Consider the following 23,025-nt stretch of genomic DNA (forward strand, 5'->3'; position numbering starts at 1 on the left):
GACCAAAAGCAAAATTGCGAATAATAGGAGCTCGGGGCATTGTGGGTAATGGAACTGAATGAATGAGCCAAAGGCAGAGGGATAATAGAGGAATAGGGCCGGCAGGCATGATGGGTAGTGGACCCAAGAACGCGACGGCTAATTAAAGAAGCGCTAGAAGGATGATGGAAGCGAACAGGCAGAAACCGGCTAAAGGTAGTGCAGGAAATGAAGCCGAAATGAATGGGGCAGAGGCATGCTGGGTAATGGGACGGCAATGAATGGGCCAAAGATAGAAGCCGCAGTGACGCAAGTGGGGGCGGGGAACATAAGGCATGATGGGTAACAAAAGGGGTGGGTCTACGGCAACTGTCGCGTTAAACACCTAAGGGGCATTGTGGGTAAGAAGCAGCCTGACTGGGTTCACATAACCGGTTAGGATTCTCCCGAGGCACTGTGGGAAGGGCCAGCACTTCCGGTTTTCGGTCGCCGGCTCTGGACTCCGGGGCTGCCCCGCTGCCGCGGTGCCTGGTGGGACTAGAGGCCTGACCTTGCTGCCTAGCAGCCTCTGCCGCGCAACGCACCTTTACCCGTGTCCCTCGACCCTGGCACGTTAGCCAATGAACGTACCAGACCGATTACGTCACCAGGATCGGCCTCCTGTACCCACCAGAGCCAATCAGGATGCTTCGAGGGCCAAAGCCGGCCAGTTACAGTGGCAATTTCGCCGCGGGGCGGAGTCGAAAGAAGGGGCGCCCTCTGGAAAGGGGCGGAGGCGGTGAGTCAGTGGGCGTTTCAAAGTACGCAGCGCAGACCAATGGCAGCCGAACACCGGAACCCGCGGCGTTGCGAGCCAATAGATGCGGTCTCCGCGGGCCAATGGGAGAGGCGGGGGTGTGTGCCTTGACCTGCCTGTGAGTGGGAGCCAATAGAAAAGGACGTCCCAAAGAGGTGGGTGGGACTCCCAGCCCTGACTCCAATTGCACGGCCAGGCCTTGAAGCTGGTGGGCGGATCCCAGGGCATGCTGAACCAATGGGCTAGGTGGGGCGGGGCGACGGTGCTGGCGGCGGCGGCAGCGGGTTCGGTTGCGCGTGGCGCACGGGGTGGGAGCGGAGCCGAGGCCGGGTGCAGGCGCCGCCGCCAGTGAGAACCGGGTTCCGGAGCAGAGCGGGGTTTGGCTGGGACTGGACCCGGAGCGCACGGGCCCTGACCTTCGCCCTCTGACCTTTCCCCTTGCAGGCGACCATGGGGAACGTCTTGGCCGCTAGCTCGCCGCCCGCAGGGCCGCCGCCGCCGCCTGCGCCCGCCCTCGTGGGACTGCCGCCGCCTCCGCCCTCTCCTCCCGGCTTCACGCTGCCGCCGCTCGGGGGCGGTCTGGGCGCTGGGGCCGGTGCGGGTCGAGGTTCGGAACGGACCCCCGGTGCTGCCGCCGGCAGCGCCGCAGGGACCGCGGACGATGGGGCCTGCGGCTGCCTGCCCAACCCGGGCACGTTCGAGGAGTGCCACCGGAAGTGCAAGGGTGAGGGGCGACGGACCCGGCGCGGGTGTGAGGGCCCGGATCTCGGGGGGTGGGGGGGCGCTCCGAGGACCTTGGGAATTGGCACCGACCATTGGAAACATTTAACAGAGCGTTAGGAGTTGATGTTAGGATCGAATGGTGGAACATTGGACTTGGGGCATAGAACGATGGGATCAAATGGTGGAACCTCGGGACGGAATGCCAGAGCGGTGGAGAAAAGGCTTAGGGAGCTCAAGGAGCCCCGGGTTCCGTCAGGCCAGCCTTCTTACGTGATCGGGAAGGAAACTGAGGCCCAAGGTCACAGTGTCAACAAGGGTCCAGTGGGGGTGGAACCCAAGTCTTCTGGAACTGGGCTTGGACGAGTTATGATAGCAAAAGTGGCGCTGACTGACTGGCATTCAGTGTACGTTAGTTAATTCATTAAATCCCTGCAATGTCTCCACGTGGTGAGCTTACAGATGACATCTTACAGGTGACAAGCTTGATACAGAGAGTTAAAGTGACTTGCCTTGGGTCACATGGGTAGTAAGCAGTGGCCCTGGGATTTGAGTGCAGGCAAAGAAAGGCCTGGTCCTGGCCCCTGATTTGGTTAGACTGGCTCTTTATTGTTTGGGGTACTTTTGTGATGCTGTGCTTGTGGGTGGGAGAGCTGGGATGGTAGGGAAGGAAGGGATGAGAGTCGGTGTGTTTGCGTAGGGGTGTGTGTATGTGTGTGGAGGGTGACAGCGAGTCTCTTCTTCAGAGCTATTTCCCATTCAGATGGAAGGTGTCAAGCTCACTGTCAACAAAGGGTTGAGTAACCATTTCCAGGTGAGCCTTCCTGGTGCCCTTACTCCCCTGAGGTCATCCCAACCATCCCCCTGCACCTACACATGCAACCCCCTCACTCCCCCCTAAAGGGCTAGGCTCCTTGGCACCTGAAAAGACTCAGAGACACAGTGCCAGGCTGACTGCTCATTGGGTCCCAGTGGAAGTGTTTAGGGACCCAGAACCCGGGGACGCCCCTCCACCCTTAACATCCAGGCAGGAGTGAAGGACCGGGTACGTAGTCGCATCTCCAGCTTGTCTTTTCTCTGGGCGTCTAAGTAGTCAGGCCGAACCTCCCAGTCCCCATCCCCTGCCCTAACCCAGAACTGCTCGTCTTTCCCTCCATGGTGGGGAAGCCAGACTGGCAAGTATCCCCATCCCAGGCTGGAAGGGAGCTTTGCTGGGGGTAGGTTCGGCTGGGTTTACTGGGGAGGGGGTGGCCTACGAGCTTATCCCTGCGGCCTTCCATGTTCTCCCAGGTGAACCACACAGTAGCCCTCAGCACAGTTGGGGAGTCCAACTACCACTTCGGGGTCACGTATGTGGGAACAAAGCAGCTGAGTCCTACAGAGGTGAGGTTCCTTTTGTCTTTTCATTGTATCTTTTTTCTAACCAGCATGTAGCCAAGTATCCTGCAAAGAAGGCTCTGTCAGTAGGAGGCCTGAGCTGCCCAGGGAGCTCAGAGGGTCTTGGCAGGTGGGGGAACTGCCTCTCCAAGGTGCTTTGGAATATGGTCCCTCCTTCATCCCATTTGACCCTGCCCTCCGCCAGCCCTGTGCTGGTTTGGGGTCACCAGATTGTGAGGACCCAGAGTAGGCAGGTGGAGATCATGCAGGGCCTTGAATGCCAAACAAGGCATTTGAACTTGCTCTAGGGGGCAGTGGAGAGCCACGGAAATATTTGGACTGGGAAAGACATGGTCAGGTTTAGGCTTTAGGGCTGTCCCTCAGGCAGCCATGTAGAGGCGGAGTTGAAGGAAAGGGGGTGAAACTGGAGGCCTGGTAGGAGGCTGGGCAAGATGCAGGTGGAGGTGAGGGCCTGAATTAGGTCTCTGCTTCTATCAGCTGTTGCCATTCAGTAAATTCATTTATTCAGCATATCTTCATTGTACTGCATTCTGTGCCCAGCCCTGTGCTGGATGGTGCTGGGGACAGAGCAGTGACTGAAATGGCCACAGAATTCACAGTCTAGTAGAAAAAGAGAACAGACCTGTCCCCAGAGAGTGACAGTCCGAGGTAGGCAGGACTGAAATGCCAGGGGTGGGGGATGGGTGCAGCCCAGAGGGGCACCTAACTCAGCCTGGGTGGTCAGGGAGGACGTCCTGGAGGAGGGGACCTCAGTCTGAGGTTTTCTGACGCTAGAGTTCTCACACAGGCTCACCATGCATGTATTTCCATAATGCTAGACCTCTGACCTCTGACCTTGCCCTCTGAACCACAGGCATTCCCCGTGCTGGTGGGTGACATGGACAACAGTGGCAGCCTCAATGCTCAGGTCATTCACCAGCTGGGCCCTGGCCTCCGGTCCAAGATGGCCATCCAGGTGAGTGGAAGCCAAGTCAGCTGTTCCCCGAACCTCCCTGAGCACTCAACTGCCCTCTACACTGTCCCTTCGCCCCACAGACCCAGCAGTCGAAGTTCGTGAACTGGCAGGTGGATGGGGAGTACCGGGGTTCTGACTTCACAGCAGCCGTCACCCTGGGGAACCCAGATGTCCTGGTGGGTTCAGGTAAGAGGCACAGGGCTTGGAGGGCAGTCAAATCTCAGTCCCAGCTTTCCCGGCAAATCCATTCCTTCCTCTGGATCTCCTTTTCCACTGTCTAGAAATAGTCAGGGGCCAGGAGTGATTTTTGAAACATCTGGCAATGTAGCATCAGGCACAAGCAAGTAGGTTCAAACCCCTACCTCTGCCACGGGCTACACTGCAACTCTAGGCAAGTTCCTTCACCCCCCGTGGGCCTCTTTTCTCCTCTGTTATCATTGGGCTACCTCACAGGGCGGTTGAAGAAGTTATTTAAGTTCTTTCGTGTGAAACACTTCAAGTGGCGTGGGGCACATAACGGGTCCCAGAGAGATGTGGGCTGCTCTTATTACTTGGTGGGGCTCGGGTGGTTTTGAGGCAGAGATCCCAGGGTGGGTGGGTCCATGTGCAATTCGGGAGGCAGCGATGGTTGGGTGGGGGCAGGTAGTCTGAATCTGAGACAGAAGCTGACAAGGAAAGTTCCTGTCTGGGTGGGTGTGGGCAACAACCGCATAACTCGTGCGTGTCTGTTAGTCTGTTCTTGGTTCCCTTTTTTTTTTTTCTTTTTTTTTGTCTACTGGGTATTGTCTTCAATTTCTCTACTTGACCGTTCATCAGGAGTGTCTTGGGTGTGTATTGCCTACATTCCAGGCCCTGAAGATAAGGTGTGGCAAGCAAAGGAGGATTAGGTTTGTCCTCTGAGATCTTCCATTCCAGAGGACTTAGACACAAGGAAAGCATCACAAAAAGAAAAAAAATGTCAGGTGATGGGGAGGGGGTTAGAAAGATTAGCACCTTTGGAAGGGTGGGTGGGGTCCTTGGAGAAAGCTTTTTTACCTAGGTGATCTTTGATTAAAGATTAAGGACTTGAGGGAAGGTGCCATGCAGATCTGTGGGGAAAGAGCTCTTGGGCCCTTGGCAGCAGCAAGTGCAAAGGCCCTGAGGCAGGAGGATGCTTTACTGCCACACCAGGAGGTGGGTGGGGGGCTATAATGGGTGGGGAGAGAGAGCTAGAAGTCAGAAGGGCAAGGGGCCAAGTCAGCTGAGGCTTTGTAGTAAAACTTTAGCCTTCACTCTGAATGAGTTAGGGGCCACACCAAAGGTTTGTAAGCACGAGAGGGACAGGAGCTGATGTAGCTTCTAATGGGACCCGCCATGCTGCCCCATGGAGAGCAGCCTATGAGGGGCTTTCCCCTAGGGGCAGTGGAGAGGTGAGGAATGGTCTGGCCTGATGTACTTTGAAAGTGGAGCCCACGGGGTTGGCCTTGGGTGTGGGAGGTGAGTGAGAAGAGTCGGGATGACTCCATAGGTTTGGGCTTGAACTACCAGAAGGATGGGAGTGTGGGTTCCAACATTTGTATCTGTCGCTCTGCCATTTGCTTGGTCTTGAAGAGTCACTGGCTCTTAGACATTGAGTGGCTTTGTGAAGGCAGGAAGCCAGAATCCCTGGGAGAGCCCTCGGTTCTGCCTGCTGGGGGGCCAGAGAGCCTCCTCAGAGGAGGTGGTGCCCGAGCTCCCCAAAGAAGGGCAGGGGCCACCCCAGCAGGGAGGCTGGGAGCAGCGGGAAAGGGTGAGGAGAGAGGGGAGGGCCATCCCGCCAAGTCCAGGGGATAGAGGGACCTCGGAAGAAGAAACGTGTCCCCTGCTGACCTCTTGACATCATCACCGGGCTCTGTTCATGTGCTCCCTCTAGCTGGGCCACAGGAGCTTTGCTGAGACTTTTTGGAGCTGCCACATTCTTTCTACCCTATGACCCTTTCACATGCTATCTCCATTGCTTAAAGTTCTCTGTGGGCTTTTTTTTTTTTTTTTTAAAGATTTATTTATTTATTCATGAGAGACCCAGAGAGAGAGAGAGAGGCAGAGACACAGGCAGAGGGAGAAGCAGGCTCCATGCAGGGAACCCGACGTGGGACTCGATCCCGGGACCCCAGGATCATGCCCTGGGCCAAAGGCAGACACTCAACCACTGAGCCACCCAGGTGCCCTGGGATCTCCTTGTTCTGATCAGCCGCCTTGCCCACCAGGGTGGCAGCCCTCTCAGGGCAGGAACCTGCTCATCTCCCTTGCCACTGTGTGCCTGGAACCGTGCCAGGAACAGAGTAAACACTCAGAAAATACTGAACAGGGAGCAAGTGGCAGTAGCGGCATGTCCCGTGTGGTACTGCCACTATCCTAAGAGCTGGAAAGGGGAAGCGCTTCCCAAGGACACAGCGGGTCAACGTCCAGAACCCAGGTGCTCCTCTATGGTGCCAGGCACACCCCCTGTGCACTCTCACTGGCATAGTCCTGTGCTTCCTGACGCTGGCTTCTGGGTCCCTCTGCCCTGGAGCCCAAGGCTGTGGGATACCCTTCATCTCTTAGTTCTTTTCGTCCCATCTAGTAACAGTTGTGACGTCATCTGTCACAAGGGCACCAAAATGGTGATCACCTCTGGGTGAATGATTTAGGGAGGAAGAGGCCAGGTGCACAGTTGGGCTTCCGTCTGTGTTGGGACTGCGTGTTGTCCTGCAGCAGGCAGGGGGATGTCACTGTTCCTCTGACCCCTTGTTTCACAGGTGAGGAAAATAGAGGCCCAGGGGTGAGAGCAGGGGCCTGGGGGCTCACTGCCAGGAAACCGAGAAGCTGGGATTTGAATTGTGGTCTAACGCGAGGGCCTGTATTCCTTCTCCATGCCCTCCCTGTGGCCTCAGCTTCTTCCCTGGAGCCCAGGAAAGCCTCGCATATGCCCGGCCCTCAGCAGGGCAGTGCCAGGATGCAGCAGTGACAGTCAGCACCATCCTATCACGGGGCTCCCAGCCCAGTGCAGGGGGGCACCTTTGCTTTTATTTATTTGTTTTCCTTAAATTTTATTTATTTGCAAGCAAGAATGAGAGAGCATAAGCTGGGGCAGGGACAAAGGGCGAGGGAGAAGCAGACTCCCCACGGAGCAGGGAGCCCGATATGGGATTCGATCCCCCAACCCTGGCATCATGAGGTGAGCTGAAGGCAGGTGCTTAACCAACTGAGCCACCCAAGCGCCCCAGGATATTTGCTTTTAAACAAATGATCATGGGGTGACTTCTACAATGTGAAAAATCCTACCCAGGAAAAGTTCAGACTGCCAGGAGAGCTTATAACTACCGCTGCCCTACTACACACACACACACACACACACACACACACCATTTCGCCTAGAGCGACGGGGACCGCTTCTCAAAAACTGGTGTCTGGTCAAAGGAGGGTGAGGAGGGCACTCCTAAGGCCCGTGGGGCACAGCACATGAACAGCAGAAAGTTGTCCCATCTGGCTGGGGCCGAGGACTCCTGGTGTGGGCCCCAGACAAGCAGGGGAAAGGCCAGGGGGAGTGAGTGGGCCCAAACCTTCCTGCTGCCCCATCTTTGTCTCCTGCTACCCGCCCAGCAGGTTTGGGAGGTGGACCTGGAGGTACAACTTAACCAGGTTGCCTGGCTCTGCCAGTTGCCCAAGGCCACCTCTCTGCTCACAGACCCCACTCACTTTCTTTTCTTTCCGCTTCCCGGCTGCTCTAGACGCTGCAGGATGGCCCCCACTTGGGCACCCCTGGTCCTGACAGAGGTCCTGCCTCAAGGAGCCCCTGTGCCTTTGGGGAACTAGGTCTGGACATGGTGGGAAGGACAGACTGGGTTGCAGAGATACAGGTACAAGGAGGAGTGAGGATCTGCGAGCAGGAAGGATGGGGCGAACAAGCCAGGTTCCATGGGGAACAAGAAAGACAAGTGGCAGAGAGCATGTTCTGATCCTAGTCCTCAGACTCTCAGTGGCTTTTATATCCACCCCCCCTCCCAACTGCAGGGGCGGGGAAGGTAAAAGCAGGGAGCCTGGGGCAGGGTGAGGGCCTCAATCCCATGGTGACCCTGGCTCCAGTCACAGGGCGTGCTAGAGAAAAGTACCCCAATCCAGGAAACACTTTAGGGGCAAATGTGTAGTTGGGGAGACTAAGCAGGGAAGGATGTGCACGGGGAAGAGTGTGCTCCACATATTCATACTGCCTGCAGGGACGGTGGTGGCTGTGTCTTGGGAAGAGGGAGGGGCTCAGTTTTGAAGCTGGGGCCCAGCCATGCAGGACCCTGCTGCTGAGTCTCCTGGGCACTAGAGCCATGACAAGTTCTGAGCAAGAGAACAAGGTTAGGTGTGTGCATGAATTAGATCCCTCTGTGCTGCAGGTATAATTAGTTGGAGAGGGCAAGGCAGGCCAGGAGATGGGAGGCAAGTTCAGGGGTCCCCCAGCCCTGAGTCCGCATAGGTGCCAGAGCTGAGAGACCAGAGACTCTGAGTTGAAGTGCCAGCCTCTGACCATCCTTAGTTTTCCCTCTGGGGCCACAGTTACCTCCTCATTGCATGAGGGCAAGCCCAGCCAGGGGTGCACTGGCAGTGGGGGCTGACCCCAAGTCTCCTGCCCTAGTGGGGAAGGGATGCACACTGTGGCCCACATGAGCCCAAAGGGCCCCACTCAGCCTACCCCTGACCACATCCTCCATAGAAGACCCTGCACCAGAACCAAGGCCGTGAGCCTCCCCAGCCCCGCTGGCGGCCCTCACCGGCTGTGCTCACAAATGGGACAGGTCCCTGACCCTGTGTGCTCATCCCTGTTCTGTCCTGTCCCTGTCCTACCTTCCTGGCTCTCCCCATGTCCCTCTGTCCCTGCCTTCCCCCTACCCCCAATCCTCTTCCTCGCTGGGTCGTGACCTCCCAGCCCAACTGCATCTGCTTGGTCTCCCCTGGGAGTCTTCCATCCCTCTCCACCTCTCTTTCTGATTCTGTTTCCGTTTCTCCATGTAGATGTCCTATTTTCTCCTTCACCGTCACTATGTGTCTCCCGACTCTTCTCCCTGCGCCCCACCCTGTTCTGTGTCTGCTCGCCTAGGCTCCAAAGACAGGCATGAATGCATCAGCCCTTGGGCTCCAGAAATCCAACCCAGCAGTGGACAGTTGCTTGTTAGCCACTCCCAGGGGGCTCAGGGCTGTCCCCACTGCCAAGGGGCAGGGGGGAGCCAGATGGCGACCTCAGCATGACCAGTCCAGCACTGGACACTGCACTGCGCCTCATTTACTCCTTGAGACTAGTACAACTTCAAGAGGTAGTCCTGTTCCCAGAGAAGTGACACCAGTGGCCCGCTATTACTCCCCCGGCAAGTGGCAAGGCTAGGATTTGAACCCAGGCTGTCTGGCCCCTAGAGGCATGCTCCTACCAGCCCTACCCTCCTGCCTCTCCCAGCAGCAAAGGGGTTCAGAACCCCTGAGAGGCAGAAGAAGCCCAGATTTCTGCCCCTGACATGTCTTGTGACTGCAGGTCAGTGAATCACTCCCTTAGCCTCCGTGGACTCTAAACAGTGGCAAATGAATGCCTGCCTCACGGCCCGGGAGGCTGACCTCACTCCTCTGAACGGTTGAGCAAGGAGCCAGTGCTGGAGGCCTCAGGGGCAGGCCTTGAGCCTCCAGCAGGGGCAAACCTGGAAGGCTGCCTGGAGCAGGAGTCTGGCCTGACAAACCAACCACCAAGCCAAGGTGACCCCTTCCCTGACACCCCTCTCCCCCTGTCTCACCCACAGGAATCCTCGTGGCCCACTACCTCCAGAGCATCACGCCGTGTCTGGCCCTGGGTGGAGAGCTTGTCTACCACCGACGGCCCGGGGAGGAAGGCACCGTCATGTCTCTAGCTGGGAAATACACATGTGAGCCCGGGGCCTGAGGGTAGGGTGCGGGGCTGGGCCCAGGGTTCCAGGTCTGAGGGAGGAGAGGGACCTGGCTTCCACACGCACCTAATGCTACCCTGCTGTCTTACAGTGAACAACTGGTTGGCGACGGTGACATTGGGCCAGGCGGGCATGCACGCAACATACTACCACAAAGCCAGTGAGCAGGTGCGCTGGGCCGGGGAACGGCTGCGAGGGTGCACTCTGCAGGCGTGGGCGGTGGGGGCCGGTGTGCCCGGGGGCTCTGGCCCGGAAGCTGACTCGTGCATGTTGCCCTGGCCCCTTCAGCTGCAGGTAGGCGTGGAGTTCGAAGCCAGCACGAGGATGCAGGACACCAGCGTCTCCTTCGGGTACCAGCTGGACCTGCCCAAGGCCAACCTCCTCTTCAAAGGTACGGGCGTCAGTTTCCCTACTTGCAGACAAGTCGGCCAAAGGAGTTGGTGGGGGGTTGCTTGCCCCCACTTCTGTGGGCCTCCAAGTTCCCTGGAGACGCTCGTTAGGAAGCCAGATGCCCGGCCCTGGGTCTGGAGGCACCCACCACGCCCGCTCCCCACCCCCTCTTGCTCCTCCTTTCTGATAAGTGGGAGGCAACTTGGAGCGCATATGGTCCACCCTGCTCATCAGTCAGGACGGGCCAGGCTCTGCTTGGTGAGTGCCGTCACCGCCCAATCCAGAGCCTCTTTCTGGGCCAACTCGGGTCCTTATGTTAAGTCTGGAGTCTTTCTTCTCGGACCTCAGTGGTTCTCAGGTTGGCGTCCAGGCTTCAGGCAGGGCTTCTCCAGGCGGCCATGAGGCCTAGGACTTGTTTGCCTCTGAAGCCGACCTCCTGTGCCTGCCTCTTGACCCCTCTCTGCACTCAGCCTGGTGTCGGAGGCTGGGTGTGGGTTCCAGCTCTGCTGTTCCTCTGCTCCCATGAGATGAGTGATGATCGGCCCTTTCTTTGGTGTGGGGACGGTCCCCCCCACAACCCCAAGGGAAGGTTTCGGTCTTCCTTCAGCAGCTACTGAGCACCTGCTCTGTGCCCAGCCTTCGTGCCGTGCTGGGGTGTTGGGAATAAAGTAGCTGCCGGGCTTTGTCCTCACAAGGCTCACAGCTGGGGGTGTGACCCACCCATTCCCAGAGAGTGAAGACCTGGTGTGGATGGGATTGGGATGGGGGGGCCCATGGTGTGGGAGGGGGCTTCTGGCAGGGGAGGGGTCATTAAGCTGGGGCAGGGGAGGGGCGGAGAGGACAACTGAGCTGATTGGCTCCCGGGGCCCAAAACCTGGAGGTTCAGGAAGAGGTTTCCAGGTAGTAGGAACAGTACCAGTACCGCCAGAGGTCTAGAAGCCGGCAGTCTGGTTGCTGGTGTGAGGTGGCCTGGAGTGTGACTCCACAGGGACAGGGCGGGAAGCTGGGTCTCAACGTAGCCATTTATCTGCAGGGTCCGTGGACAGCAACTGGATTGTGGGTGCCACTCTGGAGAAGAAGCTCCCGCCCCTGCCCCTGACGTTGGCCCTCGGGGCTTTCCTGAATCACCGGAAGAATAAGTTCCAGTGTGGCTTTGGCCTCACCATCGGCTGAGCCCCTCCTGGCCCCCGCCTTCCACCCTTCCTCCTCCAGATCCCACCTCCCCGTCCCCCTGCCGTGGAGGGGAGACCTGAGCCCTCCTCCCCCTCCCTTCCCTCCCTCCTTGGGGGCCAGGGGGGGCAGTGGAAAGGAGGGGACCCATCACCCCAGCAGCTGAGGGGGGGATTCTGGAACCACAGGCGCTTCAGGATTCGGAGCACTAGGGGCAGGGTTGCCCAGTGGGCCTGGAGTCCCAGCAGGGATTCCAGAATCGAGGGGCACGCCAGATTCTGAGCACCAGGGGCAGAGGTGGCCAGACAACCTCAGGGAGGTGTTGGGGCATCCCCGTCTCCCCCCAAAGGGCCCTGGGCCTGGCCCTGAGGGGTCCGCAAGAAGAGGAGCTTCCCCGTCCCCGGTCAGTCAGCCCGTGCCCTCCTTCCCACCCAGCCCTCAGTATAAATCATGTTTATAAGTTATGGAAGAACCGGGACATTTTACAGAAAAAAAAAAAAAACCAACAAAAAATACACGTGGAAAAAAAAAGGAACCAGGATGTGTCTGATTTGCTATCTGTAGCGCCTCTTGCCAGCCGGTCCAGACCGACCTCTCGGTGGCCAGGAGGGGGCGCTGCGGGGTGGAGCCCGGAAGGCTTCCTAACTGCCAGGGAGTCTGGCCAGAGATCACACATCCTCCCCGTGACTTGTGACTTCTGCTGGGACATCACAGGCCTTCCCTCACCGGCAGGGCCGGGTCTGTGGTGGCTCACCCCAGCCTGGCCCCGCCCCAGTGGCTGCTGCCTGAAGCAGTGGACTGATGGCTGGGGGTTGGGGGGAGCTGATGTGCAGGGGGGGGTCTTCTTTGTGACTGGAGGGTTGGAGCTTTCAGAAGCTTCTGAAGGATTCCAGCACCTGGAAAGACTTCAGAGTCCATTAGCTACTCCTCAGGGGGCAAAGGGTTTCTGGGCCTGGGGCGGGGGGGCGGTGCTGGAGTCTGACTCCAGGCTGGCTCCAGATGCCTCCTTGGCCCAGAGACGGGGAGGACATAGAGGTGTGGCTTGTGCCCACCTCGGGTTCCAGTAAACTCACACCCCTGACCTCTCCAGACCGGAACTGAAACCACACACATAATGGGCTTTGGAGAGGGAGGCCATTGAGCAGAGATGACCCCTCATCACCCAGGGAAGCCACCCCTGCTCATTTCCTGCCGGCGCCCTTTGAGGCCAAAGCAAACAGGCCCAGGCCTGGCTGCTGTCCTGAGACCAGTCTTTGGGCCTCCATGGGCCCCACGGCACCCAGTGTTCACGCACCCTTGAGGCAGCAGGCATGAAGCTCGGCCCTACTTTCCCGTGTGGCCTCACCCACCTCAACTTGGACTTCTCTGGGGAACAGCCAGGACTCCAAGCGGGCTGCTAGCAAGGTGACATCCTGACGTGGCCAATCAGAGCAGCTGGCCCCGTCTGCCCCAGGAACAGTTCTCAGGATTTCGTGCACTCAGCAGCTTGCATCACCGAGCGGTGGTGTAAGTGGGACCATTTTCCTGGTTTTGTGGAGCAAGGAGTAGGGTGGTGAGAGAAGCTCGATCGCTTGCCCAAGGTCATGCAACTGGCAGGAACCCGGTTTCGGCCCAGAGTCCGCAGTCCTAACCCGGCAGCCGGAGGGCTCCATAGCCCCGCGGAGGGCCTCCTGCCGGGGCGCGCGGGGACCTACAATGTTCCTCCTAGGGAGGAGGGCTGGATCTGCATTTTGTAAATGTGAAGCGGGACTCCGAGAGGTGCTCACCTGTGCCGGAGGTCACAAAGGGGAAGCTAGGATTAAATCCCAGGTTTACACAGTGCCCCCCCATCCTATCTGGGTCTGGTCCTCTCCCTGAGTCCCAGGAGTCTACGCAGCACTCCCAGCCACCTCCCCTTGGAACCCAGGAATCCAAAACCCCAGCCTTCTCTTCGCCTCTGTCCCAGGATTTCAGCCCCCAGCCCCCTCTTCCAAATTTGATTCATCCATCCAGAGAAAATAAGGGGCTCGAAGGGGCGCCGGGGTCTGCCACAGCTCCTTCCCTGGCGTGCCTAGCCCCTCCGAGCGGAGGAGGGGGCCTGAGTTACTGAGATGTCACCTCCCTTCGTGGGGGCCGGCGTGGGGTGGAGGGGCATCACAGGGCCTCCAACCACCCCCCTCCTTCCCCCTGCCGGGTGTGGGAAGGGGTGGGGGAGAACAGCCCACCTCGTGACTGGGGGCCGGCCCAGCTCGCGGGCCGGGGAGGAGTGGGCGGGGCAGGGGGAACATTATAATTGGACGAGTCTGGTATCCCTGAGTCCTACTCAGCCCGAGCGGAGGCGAAGGAGGAGGATCCCCGGGAGCCGGTGAGAAACCGAGTTGAGGGCACAGACCAGCTCAGGGCTCCCGGGAGCGACGGGCTGGGGCGAGGTGACTGTCAGACGCGAGGACCGGGGCAGAGGCAGCAGCCGGGGAAGAGGATGCACGCAGGGGTCGGACCTAGGAGGAGGAGTGGGCCGCAGGAGCATCCCGTCCTGGCTGGAAGGTGGGGCGGGGGGAGCAGCTGGACCTCTCGAAGAACCGGATGAGCCAGGCCACGAATTGTCACTGCCGTTCCTTGAGCGCTTCCCGGGTGACCCCTCAGATCTGCAGGGCTTGGAGGCCCAGGGCGGCGAGGTGGCCAGAGCGCTCACTGAGGACTTGTCAATGAGAATTAAGTTAGCTCATGGGTGGAACATGACGTTTAGATGTGAAGCTGGGGTTAGAATGTGAAGGGAGAACGAGGAATGCGAGGTTGGAACTTAGAAGCCACAGTCGGGGCTCTCATGCAACTCGGGGCAGGGTGAGTGGAATTTGAACCCCTGGGAGAGGGGGATGGAATTTGGGCGGCGGAGGCCGACCTGGTGATGGGGAGATAGGAGGAGACAATGAGGGAGTTAAATCAACAACGGAGGGACCGCCCGGTAAATGTTTGTGATTGGATTCGGCCCGATGCAGACTTGGGGGCGCAGGCAAGACTCGGAGGGCCGCGAGCGGGTGGGGCGGGGCTCCGGGTGGGAGGGGTCCCCACTGGCTGCCCAGATTGACACTTCTCCCTCACTCGTACTGACCAATCGCAGGCTGGAAGATGAAGGTTCTGTGGGCTGCGCTGGTGGTCACGCTCCTGGCAGGTAGGTGGGCGGGGCTTGCTCAGGTTCCCTGCCCCTTCCTCGCATCCTCACCTGCACCCCGCGGTGGGCCCTTCTCTCATCCCTGGGTCCCTCCTTAAGCTGATCTGTCTTCCCCTTGAGGGGAGGCCCAGGTCTGAGGCCTCCCATCCACTGGCTCTGAGCAGTTGTTTTACTCTCTCTGGGCCTCAGTTTCCCCATCCTTAAACCGGGAGTTAACAACAGTTCCTAATGCATTGTTGTCAGGCAGGTAGCGAGCGTTAGATTCGTGTCTGCCGTGATTAGGTTTATTCCTCACGGCAACACGGCCCTGCACGGAGCAGACACAGATGCTCCACATGTGCCTGTCAGGTGAACTGGGCATCCCCCCACCGGCTCCCTGGCGGCCAGTGCTCTAAAACAAGTGCGGGAGCATATGTGGAGCACCTGCTGTATACGAGGCACTGCGTGCCTGGAGCGGGCCGGGACGCTGACCGCCGCGAACTTGCTCTCTGCAGGATGCTGGGCCGATGTGCAGTCGGAGCCGGAGCTGGAGCGCGAGCTGGAGCCGAAGGTCCAGCAGGAGCTGGAGCCAGAGGCCGGGTGGCAGACTGGCCAGCCCTGGGAGGCGGCGCTGGCCCGCTTCTGGGATTACCTGCGCTGGGTGCAGACGCTGTCTGACCAGGTGCAAGAGGGCGTGCTCAACACCCAGGTCACCCAGGAACTGACGTGAGTGCCCCCTGACACTCCCGCTGGGTAGTTCCTCCTGGAGCGTCCGCCGGTCTGGGCATCTCTGCCCATGTCTCGATCCTTCTTTCCATCTCAAGCTCCTGGCTTTATGGACCGCTCTGACTCTCTCAGCGTCTCCTGCCCCTGGCCACCCCTCCATCAGGCTAGCTCAATCCCTGCACCCTTCCCTTTCATCCCCGCGTCTGGCCGTCCCTGCCCCCACCATGCCCTCCCGCACGACGGGTTTTCTCCCTGTTTCTCCCCCCCCCCCCCACCCCCGAGCTCTGCACACACATGCTCCCGCCCTCTCGGACCCCAGGACGCTGATGGATGAGACCATGAAGGAGGTGAAGGCCTACAAGGCGGAGCTGGACGAGCAGCTGGGCCCCATGACCTCGGACACGCAGGCCCGCGTGGCCAAGGAGCTGCAGGCGGCGCAGGCCCGGCTGCGCTCGGACATGGAGGACGTGCGCAACCGCCTGACGCAGTACCGCGGCGAGCTGCAGGCCATGCTGGGCCAGAGCAGCGAGGAGCTGCGGGCGCGCTTCGCCTCGCACATGCGCAAGCTGCGCAAGCGGGTGCTGCGGGACGCCGAGGACCTGCAGAGGCGCCTGGCGGTCTACAAGGCCGGCGTGCGCGAGGGTGCCGAGCGCAGCGTGAGCAGCATCCGCGAGCGCCTCTGGCCGCTGCTGGAGCAGGCCCGCGAGCGCAACGCCAGGCTGGGCGCCCTGGCCACCCAGCCGCTGGTCGAGCGGGCCGACGCCCTGGGCCAGCAGCTGCGCGGGCAGCTGGAGGAGGTGAGCAGCCGGGCCCGCGGCCACCTGGAGGAGATGCGCGAGCAGATACAGGAGGTGCGGGTGAAGATGGAGGAGCAGGCCGACCAGATCCGCCAAAAGGCCGAGGCCTTCCAGGCGCGCCTCAAGAGCTGGTTCGAGCCCCTGCTGGAAGACATGCAGCGCCAGTGGGACGGGCTGGTGGAGAAGGTGCAGGCGGCTGTGGGCACCATCCCCACCTCTAAGCCTGTGGAGGAACCATGAGCGCCCCGCATGCCACCTGCTGGCCCCCCCCCCAACTCCTTCCCTTGCCCCCTGCCTGCTCCCACCGGCCTCCAGGAGGCCTGCGCCTGCCCCCAGCTGTCCTCCTGAAAGGGCCCTGGCTTAATAAAGATTCACCAAGCTCCACAGCAGCTGCTGGATTTCTGTGTGTGATTACTCCCGGCTCTGCCTCAGTTTCTCTTTTCTTCCCCACACTGGCCACACCACTCTGTCCTGTCCCCTCTGCTTGTGTGTCTGGTTTTTGGTCCCTTCTGATCCCTCCCTCTGTTCCTTTCAGAGTCTCCCTTCTTGCTCTGTCTCTGCTCAGCAGTACTCAATCTCTCTCTTCCCTACCTCTCTGTCCCTTCTGGCTCTGAGACAAGGTTCTGGAACAGATCCACCCCTGGGGTGAATCCTGCAGTTGCTCCTGACTATGGCCGGGGAGGTGGTGGGTGGAGGGAGAGGGGAAGCAACCTCTCAGCCTGAGCTTGCTCAGCTTCAGGATACTGGCTTCATGGAGTTGTGACCTGACACCACTGCAATTATGATTAAATTCCCCCTTTTAATTTTTATTTTTAAAAATATTTTATTTATTTATTCATGAGAGACACACAGAGAAAGGCAGAGACATAGGCAGAGGGAGAAGAAGGCTCCCTGTGGAGAGCCTGATACAGAACTCATCCCAGGACCCCGGGATCATGCCCCAAGATGAAAGCAAGATGCTCAACCGCTGAGCCACCCAGGCATCCCTAAAAGAAAGATTTTATTTATTTGAAAGAGCACACAGCAGAGGGAGAAACAGGCTCCCCACTGAGCAGAGAGCCAGATGCAGGGCTCGATCCCAGGGCCCTGGGATTACGACCAGAGCTGCCCAAGGCATGGGTGCTTAGGGGACTGAACCACCCAGGCCGCCCTGGTTAAGCCCTTCTTGGCATTCCCCGGCCTTATCTGATTCTGCCTCCTGGCCTCCTGCCTGCTCTGGGTGAGTGAGAGGCTTCATTTTTCTTGCTTCCTGTTTTCCTCCACCTCTATCTTTTATCTCTTTCTCCTCCTGTTTCCCCCACACACACACCTTCTGGTCCTGCTTGTTTCTTGTTTCTCTTCTTCTGCCCTCTGGGTCGGTCCTCTCCACCATTCTGTTGCACTTGGGCCCTCTCTGCCTCTCCAGTTCCCTCTGGATCCGCAGATCTCTTCATCTGATCTTCCCTGCCCCCTGCCCTCATCCTCTCCTCTACTCTCCAGTTGGGTTGCTGACCTCTGGTCTCTCCCAACAAGCCTACTGGGTGCTAGGTCCTGGCTAGAGAGGAGGAAGCTGCCCTTCCCCCACCCCACCCCCAGGAGGGGCTGCCCCACCCCCATGAAGAACTGGGGTCCAGGTCTGGGAGACAGCTGGGAGCTGACCTTCAGAGTGGTGCAGACTGAAGCTGGGAGCCTGGGGCCACCCGCTGGCATTCACTCCCACCCCCTCAATTCCCAGAGGAGGGGAGCAGGGTTCCCGGCCCAGAGGACAGGCCAGGGCTTGAGCTTGTAACTCCTAGGCCCAGCTGCACTCTTCCACGTGGCTCCTGCACACTCTGAACTCCGAGCTTTCACCAGCTGCCCTGAGTGCCCTTCTGGGGGCAGGCTGTCCTCCCCACCCCCCCAGATGACTCACCCTAGGCTTGGTGAGCAAAAGGCCAGTGGGCTTAGAGGCAGGGGGACTAGTCCCAGCCAAGTGTGCTGCTGATTCACTATATGCCCTGAAGCTGGGGCCAAGCCCTCCGAGCCACAGCTGTCAATGCACGGGCTGGGATCAACCATGTCTCCCCCTTGAAGAGCTGAATCTTGGGTTCTCATGGATGAAGACAACAGTCAGGTCTAGAGATGGCACCAGGGCTGGAGAAGGAGTTTTGGGGAACAGAGCCTGGCAGGGGGTGCTGTGGGGCAGAAGGTGATCCCCCTCAGAGATTCAGAGGGGCAGCCTGAAGTCCAGAAAGGGGACAGAGAGCCACCCCTCCCTTCACCCCAATGGTGCTGAGCCATTGAATGTTCTTAGCTGTGCCTCGGTTTCCCCATCTGTAAATGGAAACCCCTGTAGCTAGCATAAGGAGGAGGAGACTGGAAAAGCCAAGTCATTCTTCTATTCCGGTGGGGTGGGGAAGGAAGGAGAAGAGACCTCTGGGTGGATGTCTGGGGAATGCTAGGCTCGCAGGGGAAGCAGATGTCTGGGAAGGCAGCTGGAGGGCTGACAGGGTCTGGATGCCCTGAGCCAGCCAAGGGGTTGTCGCAATCCTGCCAGGGTCATGTCTGTGCGTCCCTTTCATAACTGTCCCCTCCCACCACCACCCCCAGGCTGACACGTGGTTGTGGGGGCACAAGGCCAGCCAACCTCAAGTCTGAGGCCAGGGCCGCCCTCCCCACAGCTGCCAGGGATCACTGGCGGTCAAAGGCAGTGGAAGGGGGGAAGCATTGGACTCCAGCCCTGAGGGACGGATGTGGTGGGAGGAGAGACAGGGGAGGGGGGGAGAGCTTGGTGCCAGGAGGGGCCCGAAGGGGCAAGGGCAGATGCACTGTTTACCAGGGGGCCCGGAAGCTCGCAGAGTGGGAGAGCAGAGGGCTAGGAGGGGCCTGGTGGAATGGATGGAGGCACACACCCTGGGATCCTTGCAGCTGGGGTTTTGCAGTTGAGACAGGTTGCAAAGACTCCTGCCCCAAAGATCGATGTGCATGGGGCAGGGGAGGGGGCTGTGGAATGAAGACCTCAGAGCACATCCGTGGAGGTCTGGGATGCTCCCCGATACAGGGAGGTGGGGGGCTTGAGGGCTGGTCTGCAAGTGAGACTGGAAGTGGCCAGGGTCTAGGAATGTGGGGGTAGACTGGGTGACCCTGGAGTCATGGAGTTGGGAGTTGCTTGCACTGAAGAGGCTTGCTAAGAAGAGAAAGGGGATGGAAGAGGAGGCCTAGAGAGTTCCAGCGAATTACAGAGATGCTCTGTGACAGAGAGACCCTTGAGTTCAGCAGGAAGAAACACACCCCCACCCCTCACATGTAGGGAAGGGACTATGGCAGGCTGAGATCCACCAACAGGGAGATTTAGAGGTGCAGGTGCTGAACAGCAAGTGGCTTAAGGGACAAGGGATGTGCCCAGGCCCACCTGACCCCCGCACTCCCACCAGCCAGGCAGGGAAGAGGAAATGGTGGGTGGGCACGGGAGTGGGGGGAGGCCAGCGGCCCGGAGGCTTAAGGGGAGGGATTAACCTGCCCCGCCTCCGCCCCAGCCCGATAAAGGCCTGGGCCAGGCCAGGACCTCCCACCTGCGCTTTCCGAGACCGCTCCAGGTTGGTGCTCGATGCCTGATGCCCCGGGAGGGCTGCCCCTCCAAGAACACTAGAAAAGGGGTGGAGGGAACTCCGGGGAGGGAGGAGGGGTGTCACTGATCGCTCCCACCCCTGCTTCTGCTTCCAGAGAGCCCCTCCGGCCCAGCCATGAGGCTCATTCTGTCGCTCCCAGTTTTGGTGGTGGTTCTGTCGATGGTTTTGGAAGGTAAAAGTGGGATAGAAGAATCTGGGGGTTTGAGATTTGGAAGCTTGAAGCTGCCTACGTGCCTGGGGTCCAAGCTTGGAGGACGCTTGAGAGCTCTGGGACCCCTTCTGTGCCCTGGTTTTCCTATCTCTCACCAATCACCCCACCCCCAACCGGGCAAGGTGGGTGAGGGTGCTCTAAGGGGCGGGCCGGCAGGTGGCAAGTCTACCTCAGGAAGCCCTAGCAACAGATGATGTATTGACTTGCCCCTCCAGGATTGGCTGTCCTGCTTTTACAACCTGGAAAGGGGAGGGGGAGGAGGGAGGCCTGCCAGTAAGCTAATTCCCGGCAGCTTGAGCTCCATCTGGTCGCCTTAGTCCATCTTCCCCCCTCCCCTTCCCAGCCTAACCCCATGACCTCCAAGAATCATTCAAAGATCTCCTTTCCCGTCCCCAGAATTTCAGCCTGAGGCTTCCCAATACTGACATTTTTGTACCCCTGCCCGTCTCTGGGCAGGTCCAGCCCCCGCCCAGGCGGCCGGAGAAATCTCCAGCACTTTCGAGCGCATCCCGGATAAGCTGAAGGAGTTTGGTAACACCCTGGAAGACAAGGCCCGGGCAGCCATTGAGAGCATCAAGAAGAGCGACATTCCTGCAAAGACCCGGTTAGGAACCTTCTCAGGGTTTGGGACGGCTGGGGTATATCATTAACAGATTGGGGAAACTGAGACCTGGAGAGGCTGACAGCTTCCCTGTGGTCATGGCTGGATCACAGGGTGCCCAGATGTGGGGGACAGGTTCCTGACTCCTACCTAGGCCACAGTGTAGAAGTGGTCCTGCGTGGTGGTAAAAGGCCGAGCTTGGGTGTCGAGTCACCCCAGGTCCACAGGCTAGCAAAGACTCAGTTCTCTTTGTGTCATTCCAGAACAGATCTGGATGAGCCTTCTTCCTCCTCTGTTACATGGATGGTTCTGAGGAGAAGTAAACTAGGGGATTTGCATAGTGCCTGACACATTGTAAATGCTCAGTATGCTTTTTCACCAACAGTGACTCCATTTGGCCACTTAGAGTAGAGGATCATTCATTCATGAACAAGTATTTATTGGGCATCTGCTAAGTGTCCAGGATTGTTCCAGTGTGGGGAATAATAGTGATGAATGAGATAAAGTCCCAGCCCACAGGGAACAGATTGTAAACCAGTGAATTTCCAGGAGGTCAGCCCAGACGGGGCTAAATACTGAGAAGACAATAAACAGGGTGGATGTAGACAACCAGCGTGGGGCTTGAACTCATGACCCTGAGATCAAGAGTTGTATATAATACCTCCTGAGCCAGCCAGACGCCCCTTTTCATATCTCAATTTAAAGTGTTATTGCTTCAGGGCGCCCGGGTGGCTCAGTAGGTTAAGCTTCAGACTCTTGATCTCAGTTCCAGTCTTGATCTCAGGGTGGTGAATTCAAACCTACATGAAGCCTGGCTGTCTTACTTTAAAAGAGAGAGAGAGAGAATGAGAGAGAGAGACAGATCTGAGTGATTAGGAAAATCCAGCCAGGCCTAGAAACATGGGAAGAATGTTCCTGTGGAGGGTAAGTGCAAAGGCCCTGAGCCAGGAAGATATGAACATAATCCAGGCCAGGGACACAGCCTGGACAAAAAACAAGAAGGCTGAAGAGTGCCCCTGAATAACTAGGGGACAGCGTGCCAAGAGCAGGCTTGGTAGCAAGAGATAGCAAGCCTTGAAAGTTGTGCCCAGGGTGGAGTGTTCTGACTTCAAAGGGCTCTGGCCCATCTGGGAAATCCAGCCCAGGGCTCCTCCCAGTTCCACAGATGTGGGAACCAAGCTCTGTCCTTGGGGGAAGGGAAAAGGGAAGATGGGGGAGGCAGGTAGGAGGCAGGATTTGGGCCCTCTGACCTGCCCTGAAACACCAAACTCAGTGACTCCTCCCCCATCTCTCCCTGCAGAAACTGGTTTTCTGAGGCTTTCAACAAAGTGAAGAATCATCTCAAAACTGCCTTCTCCTGAACTCCAGGAGAGCGGCCCCTCTACTCTGGCCTGTGTGCCCCAGGAGGGGGCTCCGAAATTTCCCATCCCCTGGCTCCTTGCCAAGGACTTCATGATGTTCATGTCTACCCCGAACCTCCAATAAAAATCCTAGAGAAATCTGAGTGGTCTTTTGCTGGGGGTGGGGGTGGGGGGTGGGGGTGGGCTGCATCTTTTGAGGAGGCAAGGATTCAAATGTATTGAACATTGTCTACTTGACCTGTGCCAAGGACTTTGAACTTCATGGTCTCAAATAAATCCTCACAAGAACCTCGGGAGCAGGGGCCCTGTTAATTCCACGAGGGCATGGGGGCCCACAGAGGTGAAGTCACTTGTCAGGAAGGGGAGAGCTGTTTCTCTGCTATATTCTTCCCCCACTGGGCTGCCCAAGATGAGGGACCGGGTTGGTTCATCACCATGAACAGTAGGTCTCCTCCAGGAAGCCCTCCTTAGACCTCAGGCTGGGTCATCACTGCCTAGTAATGGGTCTGTCTTTCCTACTGGATTGTGAGCCCAGGAGGACTGGGCCAGGACGGTCATCACCACTGTCCCCAGGCATAGTCCCACACAGGACTGGGCATGGTGTAGGCGCTCAGTAATACTTGGTGGAATAATTATTCACAATCCGAAACAAACAAACAAAAACCCTAAACATTACCTTTTCACAAAACTCCCCGTAGGTGGGTGCTGTCTCTGCCCCTATTTTACAGAGGAAGAAACTGAGACATAGAAGTCTAAAGTCACTTAGGTGATGTTATGCAGCCAGAAATGGGTAGGGCTGGGATTTGAATGGAGGCTGGGCGGGTGGGGGTGGGGGTGGTTCAAGGGCCACCTCCTCACTCTGCTTTCCTGGTTCCTGGGACACCCTGCCAGACAAGCCTGCTGCAGCCACACACACACACACACACACACACACACACACACACACACAGCCTGGCCCAGGGCCTCGCCTGCATCATCCCCAGCATATTAAAATGCACCCATATCCCTCATCAGATAAAATTCAAACAAGCAGTCCTCTTGCAGGTGGCTAGTTGGCAAAAAGGTATAGTCTGTACAGATTTAATCAATTAGTCATCTTGGCCATATTTCCAGCATTTGGGGGCCAATTTATTTTTCAAGCACTCTTCCCAACCCCTCTGGACAGCTCTCAGGTTGGAGAGGCACAGAGACAGAGAAGATGGACAGTTCATGGAGCATGCCCTTCGCTTTGGAAGAGAGGCTTAAACTCAGGGGCAGTAAGATGAAAACAACCAGGGAACCTGGGTGGCCCAGCG

At 58.4% G+C, this 23,025-nt stretch overlaps 3 protein-coding genes across 4 annotated transcripts; all 3 read left to right on the forward strand.

The window, feature by feature from the left end:
• Positions 1-1,034: 1,034 nt before the first annotated feature.
• Positions 1,035-11,855, forward strand: TOMM40 (translocase of outer mitochondrial membrane 40). Its single transcript, XM_026013914.2, has 10 exons — positions 1,035-1,123; positions 1,220-1,499; positions 2,242-2,309; positions 2,786-2,878; positions 3,747-3,848; positions 3,929-4,034; positions 9,617-9,739; positions 9,852-9,928; positions 10,049-10,151; positions 11,184-11,855. Exons 2-10 carry the CDS (start codon positions 1,226-1,228, stop codon positions 11,321-11,323), a joined length of 1,086 nt encoding a protein of 361 aa, XP_025869699.1. The 5' UTR covers positions 1,035-1,123; positions 1,220-1,225; the 3' UTR covers positions 11,324-11,855.
• A 1,672-nt stretch (positions 11,856-13,527) lies between these two features.
• APOE (apolipoprotein E) lies at positions 13,528-16,359 on the forward strand. 2 transcript variants are annotated; one of them, XM_026013924.2, is made up of 4 exons: positions 13,528-13,664; positions 14,418-14,468; positions 14,963-15,173; positions 15,493-16,359. In XM_026013924.2, the coding sequence occupies exons 2-4, from the start codon at positions 14,426-14,428 to the stop codon at positions 16,208-16,210; spliced, it is 972 nt and encodes a 323-aa protein (XP_025869709.1). In that variant the 5' UTR covers positions 13,528-13,664; positions 14,418-14,425; the 3' UTR covers positions 16,211-16,359. The 2 variants fall into 2 exon arrangements, with proteins under 2 accessions (XP_025869709.1, XP_025869711.1); XM_026013926.2 differs by having other exon boundaries at positions 13,619-13,728.
• A 3,029-nt stretch (positions 16,360-19,388) lies between these two features.
• Positions 19,389-21,868, forward strand: APOC1 (apolipoprotein C1). The gene is made up of 4 exons (XM_026013896.2): positions 19,389-19,524; positions 19,652-19,729; positions 20,225-20,372; positions 21,670-21,868. Exons 2-4 carry the CDS (start codon positions 19,672-19,674, stop codon positions 21,728-21,730), a joined length of 267 nt encoding a protein of 88 aa, XP_025869681.1. The 5' UTR covers positions 19,389-19,524; positions 19,652-19,671; the 3' UTR covers positions 21,731-21,868.
• The last annotated feature ends 1,157 nt before the right edge of the window (positions 21,869-23,025 follow it).

Source organism: Vulpes vulpes, chromosome 1 (assembly GCF_048418805.1).
Source record: "Vulpes vulpes isolate BD-2025 chromosome 1, VulVul3, whole genome shotgun sequence".
NCBI lineage: Eukaryota > Metazoa > Chordata > Mammalia > Carnivora > Canidae > Vulpes > Vulpes vulpes.

Bases quoted from the DNA above. Each gene is read 5' to 3' on its own strand.
- TOMM40 (XM_026013914.2), top strand. From the start codon at position 1,226: ATGGGGAACGTCTTGGCCGCTAGCTCGCCGCCCGCAGGGCCGCCGCCG. The intron at 9,740-9,851 runs GTGAGCCCGGGG...GCTGTCTTACAG, and splicing joins TCTAGCTGGGAAATACACAT to TGAACAACTGGTTGGCGACG. The intron at 10,152-11,183 runs GTACGGGCGTCA...ATTTATCTGCAG, and splicing joins GGCCAACCTCCTCTTCAAAG to GGTCCGTGGACAGCAACTGG.
- APOC1 (XM_026013896.2), top strand. From the start codon at position 19,672: ATGAGGCTCATTCTGTCGCTCCCAGTTTTGGTGGTGGTTCTGTCGATG. The intron at 19,730-20,224 runs GTAAAAGTGGGA...GTCTCTGGGCAG, and splicing joins TCTGTCGATGGTTTTGGAAG to GTCCAGCCCCCGCCCAGGCG. The intron at 20,373-21,669 runs GTTAGGAACCTT...CTCTCCCTGCAG, and splicing joins GACATTCCTGCAAAGACCCG to AAACTGGTTTTCTGAGGCTT.
- APOE (XM_026013924.2), top strand. From the start codon at position 14,426: ATGAAGGTTCTGTGGGCTGCGCTGGTGGTCACGCTCCTGGCAG. The intron at 14,469-14,962 runs GTAGGTGGGCGG...TGCTCTCTGCAG, and splicing joins GGTGGTCACGCTCCTGGCAG to GATGCTGGGCCGATGTGCAG. The intron at 15,174-15,492 runs GTGAGTGCCCCC...CTCGGACCCCAG, and splicing joins CAGGTCACCCAGGAACTGAC to GACGCTGATGGATGAGACCA.